Raw genomic sequence first — 7,189 nt, 5'->3', positions numbered from 1 at the left:
TCTTTCATGGTCCAGCTTCATTTCTTTAAAATGGATTAAATGAGTAGTTTGATGTCATGTGAACTTTCTGAGAATTTAGGTGAGGAAGACAATCTGTCATATTTTAAATTTGTGTTTAGTTTGTGTGTAAATGACTGAAAAGGCTAAAAGATGCCGAGTTTATAGCAAATTCTGTGGCTGAATGTCTGAATGCACCAAACAAATCCAGGAAAGCTTAAAGATGATGTGAAAGCAAAACGGAAAACAAAAAGGCTTAAGAGTATTGCTTCAAAATATTAATACTTAAGAACCACAAATCACAGAAACTGGATTGACTGGTACCATTTGAAATCCAGTGACGGTGGATGAACTGGACTTTAATGACTGCTTAGTTCACACATAAAACAAGAGAAACCAGTCCTGGATGAAATAAACAGGATAAAGAAGCATCGATATGGTAAGTGTTAAGTTATTCCTTGAGGCTTTCATTTTCTGGCCAGCCAATCAGCTAAGAAAGAAGAGCTCATTCTTAAAATACTGTGGACATATAACATCAGGTAGAAGTAAAAAGCACTCAAAAGTGTTCAGTTTTAAAAAGTATTAAACTGAAAACCTTTGCAAAAGTTTGATTGCAACGTGTGGCTTGTGTTTTTATTTTTTAGTAATTACACACCAAAAAGGATTAAAAACCAAAAGCATAGCCTCTGAAACTCAAACAGCTGAATATGTTTTATAAGGTAATTATACTTAATTTCTCCACATAGTCTGAACACCCTTCTCATTAGATACTGCTGTCCATTCTTGTTAACACTAACCTATCTTCTGCTGGCTACTTCCGGTAGGATTATAGATCATAACACGGAGCTCAGATCCTCCATACCACAAAGTATCAAAGCAGTTCTGAAGAAAACAGCTGGTCTAACCCTGTACTTGCTAGCTGTACCTAAATAAGGTACACCTATGCTTGGTCTACATTCTGAACCTCACCACTCTGATCAATAGCTTCATATTGCAATACTGGAGAAAAACCAACAGGTGGAGCCAAAATCCTTCTGTGTTTAAACCCACTGATCCAATAAAAGTTTCTCCAACTGTGATGGCTGATATCTATTTAGGGTCATGCTGTAACTCTCATCAAATATCTCAAAATGCAAAAAAAAAAAAAACCTAACAAAAAAAAAATACAACAAAAAAACAATTTCTCAATTTATACTTAGAAAAATGTTTATATTGTAAGACTACAAACTACAAAAACAAAGGATATTTGCTTTGGTTGATTTTTTTTTCTTTGTTGTGACTACACTTCCTGGTGAGGAAGAGGAATAGTCTCCATCATCCTGATCTCCACCTCATCTTGAGCGTGCTGTTTGTGACCAACTGAACAGTGCGACACCTGCTGGATGAAGAAGGTATTACCATCAAACCGCAATGGATGACTAAGCTGGAAGCATCAGAAATAGGCGCCTGGTTTTTATGTTTCTGTGCAGATCACACAAGCTTAAAGGGTAATTATCAATATACATAAACTACTGGTCCTATTTGTGCTAAAGAGAAGGTACTAGCATTTTTCTTTTTTTTACAAAGACTTTGTTTAGGTGTATTTTCCCTGCTTACAATAAAAGTCCTCTCTGGTAAAAATGTGGCTTTTTACCTTTGACAGAGATGTCCAAAATGACAAATGCCACTAAACACACACCACATGAAATTTAAAAGAACAAATTGTTTATATTAATTATTGCAACATTTGTTTGGCAAACAGTTCACTTATACTCGAATTTTCTGCAACATTTCCGTGCAATCTAAACTTCCTGATTACAATAAAAGCAAATGAGGCACTCGATCATCTGCGCGTCTTCTGAAAAATTCAAATCCTGTGTTTTACATGTAGCCTGATCGCTGCCAAATCTCCAAGACTACGTCGAATTCAGTACATTTGAATCAAATATGGAGGAAGACAACCTTTTAACAAAGATTTGATTGATTGACTCAACTTCTCTTTGTCTGTTATAGAATTTGCTGTTTACAATCTGTAACCTCTCTGACGTGCCTCTAATGCACAAGTTGAAATATGATAGATATAAAGTGTCCACCTGCTGCATTGGAAAATACATTTATTGTATTGTAAGTAAAAATCTCTGATCATTTTCATTCCAGCGCTGCTGACCATCTTTGTGATCAGAAGGACCAGAGTCTGTCATCAGGTTGTAGATACTTGATTGTTTTAGCTAATTCAAAGATAAAATCATTCTAATCTATGTCTGTGAATTGTTTTCTGTCATCTAGATGACATTATGGTTGAGTTAGTTACTCAGACGTTGTTCATGACATGCTGTTCATTTACAGTACGAAGGCTTCAGTACTGCCTGAACGTTTTCTTATACATTTTGACACATTACACCACAAATTTCACAAATCTCTGGTTTTATTGGGATTTCATCTGATAGGCTCACAAAAGAAACAATGAAATTTCTATTGAATTTCTATTCAGACCTCTGAATAAAAAGGAGTGCAACCAGTTGCCTTGTGAAGTTTCCTTTATAGTGTACTCAATCCTAAGTTAAAAAAGACTTGAGGCTGGGGGAAATGTTCACCTTCCCACAGGAACATCAGCAGCAATTGTACGGTTCAGACCACATTCATTTGTTATAATGGCCTAATTAACCCAAAAAAACTACATCTTTGGCTGCTTCAAAAAGTTGCCATGTTTTCTTCTCCATCCACCTTACAGATTTGCACTAATTTGTGTTGCTCAATCTTATGAAATAATAATAAAAAATACATCTTGACTGGTTTGTGACAAACTAATAAAGCTACAGGGATGTGAAGCTTTTAATAGCATATTTGTACATCATCTCACACAGACAATTTTCAATTAGGACAATTTGAATAAAATGCAATAACGTCTGGTCTAACAATCTTGTACATTACAACTGGATTGAAAAAGACATTTTTTTATTTTTTTATTTTAAAATCTGAACCACGTCTGTTTTATTCCTGGTTATGTTCCACCAGCATGGTGGAACAACCAAACCTATCAAAGGGGCCAACACAGACCATAAACACTTTAGTTTGCTGTTCACTGGCGTGTTTATTTATTCATTTAGAAATGCACTGGTGAAATCTGAAGAAGGGTCAAACTTTAATCTATGCTGTCCTCCGAAACCCAAAACTCGTGCCATGTAAATGTTGGGTCGTGATTTCCCTCCAAAAGCAGGTGAGGAAGCGATGTCACTGGTCTGCTGGATGCACTGAGGTGTGTCTGAGTGACACTGACCTGTAGGCTGGTATAAAATGACCCAAGGCTTCTCTCCAGCACCGACACATCTGACTTGATGTGACAACAGGAGTAAAGATGGGGAGGAAAGGCTGCTGCTCTGCGCTCGTGCTTCTCCTCTTTAATATTGTGGCCTGGATAGAAGCTGAGGTTCAAAAGACCATTTACTTTCCTTCTCAGAAGATGACATGGGACAAAGCAAGACGGTACTGCCAGACGTACTACATAGACATGGTCACCTGGGACACAGTGGACCCAAACCTGCTGACGACGTGGCTGCTGGAAAAAGACTTCACTAAAGTCTGGATTGGTTTACACCAGGATCCTGAGCAGTCATTGGTCTGGAGGTGGATCGACGTTAAGTGAGTTTCCATTCAATGACATAAAATGTCTACTGTGGTGAAATGCTGAAGGTAACTCTCGCGCCATTTGTGTGTTTTTCATCAGAACTGGTGAAGGCTTGACTGGTGATGACGTCTCTGGCAGCAGGGACTGGCTCTTGGGACAGGCAGTCGGTGCCAGCTGTGGCTCCTACAACAGCATCACCAAAAAGTGGGAAAACGCCCTCTGCTTTTTAGAGATGTCCTTCATCTGCTATGCTGACAACCTGGTTGTAGTGACTGAGAATAAGACATGGGAGGAAGCTCTGGATCACTGCAGGGAAATGACAAATGGGTCCTTCAAATACGACCTCCTGAGCGTTACCAACGCGTCTGACTACGGCTACGTCAGCGACCGGATCTACGGAGCCACCACCAACGAGGTCTGAAGCTTCTCACACAAAACCACAATATTTTCTACCTGAATACAAGTAGCTACGCTGGTCTAGAGCCAAGGTCAAATGTCTTAGTACACTTCAAATAATACAAAACTAACTTAAAAGTAACTTTTCAGTAAGATATAGGGGCCTGTTTAAAGTCAATTTAATATTGATGAAAAAACGAACTGGTTCCACCGGCAGCTTATTTCACCAACAAGACATTTTTCCTATATTGTAAGTGAAATAATCTGCCAGTAAAACTAGTACATTTTTTCAATACTACAAAATGGTCGCCTTAAAACAAGCTACTACTTCTTGATGAAAAATGTAAGTCAGTTCTTTCAAGTATACTAAGATATTTGCACTAGAAACTAGACTAAAAATACTTGGTAAGATTTTGTGTTTTTGCAGTGTATGTGTGTTCATTTTAATACTCTTCGACTCTTGCGTTGTGTCTACCAGGTTTGGACAGGATTGCGTTTCCTGGGAGGGGAGTGGTGGTGGTCGGACAGAGAGACGTTGGACCACCAGGAGATGCTGCCGGACTGTCCGAGCCAGTGGCAACACTGTGGCACCTTCTCCAAATATAACACAACTAGCTGGACCAGCAGGGACTGCTCAGAAAGAAGAAACTTCATCTGCTCTTATGAAGAAATTGTAAGTCAGGAGGAAAAGCAGGATTCTAAATCTGGATAAGTCCATGCTTGCTTTCTGCATACGCAGGCTTTTGTTCTGATAGACGAATCGTATTTATTAGAAAAGTTCAGAAATGTCAAAAATGCAATTTTTTAAAACTCACACAGGGAGATCAGGGAGGTCATATCACCTGCATGAATTACGGCTGATTTCAGGGCTGAGAAACATCCTTTGGATGAACATTCATTGGGAACAAGCTTGACTTATGTCATTAAATCTGACCCGTGGGTTTCTTTCATACAGCCGCACTGGGGCGCAGTGGTTAAGATTTTCTGCAGCAATAACTTTGCATGTTCTTCCAGTATGCATTCTCAAAGGACACTCCGATATGTGCATGTTAGGTGACTTGGTCTTTCTCGAGTGAGCCTGGCTGTTTCTATTGCGTGCAGATTTCAACTTTATTAAATACAACTCAGTTAAGCTTAATTTAGTTTGACTATACTGACTCAAAGTGAACTTAATTGAAACCCATTGAGTTCATCTGAACTGAACTGAATTAATGCAAGCTAATGTTTTTTTTTATTAATCTAAAGTAAAATGACCTGAAGGAAAATGATTCGAATAGAACTGGACTGAAATCAACAGAGTTTATTTGAGTTCAATTAACTGAAATGAAATTGTATGAATGAATGTTTAGCATTAGACTAAAGCCTGTGTCTTGGTTTTGAATCTTCAGTTTACTTTTTTTTTTCTTTGTATGCATTGTATTCATATAACATTAGTGTGATAATTAGATATATAACAGCTGTAATTTTGACTGAATTAAAGAAGAGAACCAACAATGTGTCCTTGTGTATCTTGAGAACAATCAGACATCAAAATCAGACCAAACAGGCAAATTTGAACTGGGAGACAGAAAAATGAAACCCAGAAACAGAATAATTAGGACGTATTTTGAATATGATAGTTTTGGACATCTAAGTCTACAATTTCTAGGTCCATTTCTCAACATTTATGAGGCATTAATAGTGGTGACATTGCCTTGAAATAGATCCACAGGTGTATCTCCAGAGAACTAAAACTCAGTGTGCTAACCTAATCAGAGCTTACAAAGCCACTGCAAAGACATTATAGCCACACTGAGAAGCAAATAATCATCTGCAGAAAATTTCCCTGAGTAAAACATTTCAAATGTGCATTTCTCCAGTAGCATAAGCCCATAAGTCATAAAAGTCAGATCCATCTCTGCAAATCCATTTATTAAAACAAACTGCACTAATTCAGGTCAAATTTCTGCTACAACGTTCTTTATTGTTACAGTAGGCATATGGTTGACAATGATCTACCTTGTAAGGGACACACAACCAAATATTAATGGGGGTGTATATACATTATTAAGGCTGTATTATTCAGACCAGGAGGATTTTAGAAATTTTGAAACAATAAACAATCCTAGCAGTGAGAAGAAGCTCTTTAAATGATCTGCCTTTGACAAATTTTAACTACACACACATTTATGTCTAGTAACATTTATTTTGGATTGATTTTGAGGATTCAGACCAACTTTGACCTTTTGATAAATTTTTGTTCTGTTTGTCTGTTTAAAACACATTAATTTAGCATTTTCACAAGCAAATGAGAATTACTTTCCCATTTTGTCATCAGCATGTCTTTCAAAGATTCAAATGAAGTGTTTTACATGTAACCCGATCTCCCCCGCACAAGCCCACAGACTATTTTGACTGCAGAAAATTTGAATTAAACATTACGCAAAAATGACTTCCACTATAGGACGGAACATGGCATACGGCTGGGATTTGGATTTTTGTATTTAGTTAGATTTTTTAAGTGTTTCTGTCATGCTGTTGTTGCACAGCATGACAGAATATCATGGACCGCATTTCATCATAGCTACAATTACTGCTTTTTCGCCTGTGATAGTTCTGGGAGCTTCTCTGTGATTTTAACTGGTCCCATATAAGCAAATCAAAGAGCATTTTTGTGTCTTTACAGATTGAGAAACAGATTTTTTTTCAAAATCGTTTTTCAGCATTTGATCTGCTGTAATCAGGGCCTGTCAAAGAAAATTGACCGACAGACTAGTGCATCAGTGATGGTTTCATCTAAACAATATTGTGGTTGTGATCAGAAGTAACCACAGTCTCAACTGTAACTTGCATGTGTGTGTGCGTGTGTGTGTGCGTGCGTGTGTGTGTGCGTGTGTGTGTGTGCGTGCGTGTGTGCGTGTAGGTACTTCTCTAACTATCATATTTAGGTTAATTTCTGGCATTTTTACTAATGACCGATGGGCCTTATGGCCAACCAAAGCCTGGCCCTGATACAGTCTCCTTGCTTAGGGTCAAAGGTTAAGGGTTTAGAGATATGGTGTAAATTAGGGTTTGGTGAAGGTTAGGGTCAGGCAAAGACTTGTTTGGGCTGAGGGAAAAAGTCAGGTTAAGCACAAATGCAGTTGTTACAAAGAATGGAAGTCAATGCAAAGTTCTAATATGGATAAAAATACAAACGTGTGTGTATTATTT

At 37.8% G+C, this 7,189-nt stretch overlaps 1 protein-coding gene across 2 annotated transcripts; it reads left to right on the top strand.

The window, feature by feature from the left end:
- The first annotated feature begins 1,420 nt into the window (after positions 1-1,420).
- LOC103478698 (macrophage mannose receptor 1-like) lies at positions 1,421-5,236 on the top strand. Of its 2 annotated transcripts, XM_017309400.1 has the most exons (4): positions 1,421-1,484; positions 3,434-3,615; positions 3,701-4,016; positions 4,476-5,236. In XM_017309400.1, exons 2-4 carry the CDS (start codon positions 3,437-3,439, stop codon positions 4,707-4,709), a joined length of 729 nt encoding a protein of 242 aa, XP_017164889.1. In that variant the 5' UTR covers positions 1,421-1,484; positions 3,434-3,436; the 3' UTR covers positions 4,710-5,236. The 2 variants fall into 2 exon arrangements, with proteins under 2 accessions (XP_017164889.1, XP_017164890.1); XM_017309401.1 differs by lacking the exon at positions 1,421-1,484 and having other exon boundaries at positions 3,353-3,615.
- The last annotated feature ends 1,953 nt before the right edge of the window (positions 5,237-7,189 follow it).

Source organism: Poecilia reticulata, linkage group LG16, assembly GCF_000633615.1.
Source record: "Poecilia reticulata strain Guanapo linkage group LG16, Guppy_female_1.0+MT, whole genome shotgun sequence".
Classification (NCBI taxonomy): Eukaryota; Metazoa; Chordata; class Actinopteri; order Cyprinodontiformes; family Poeciliidae; genus Poecilia; species Poecilia reticulata.
This window is presented reverse-complemented; position numbering and strand designations above follow the sequence as displayed.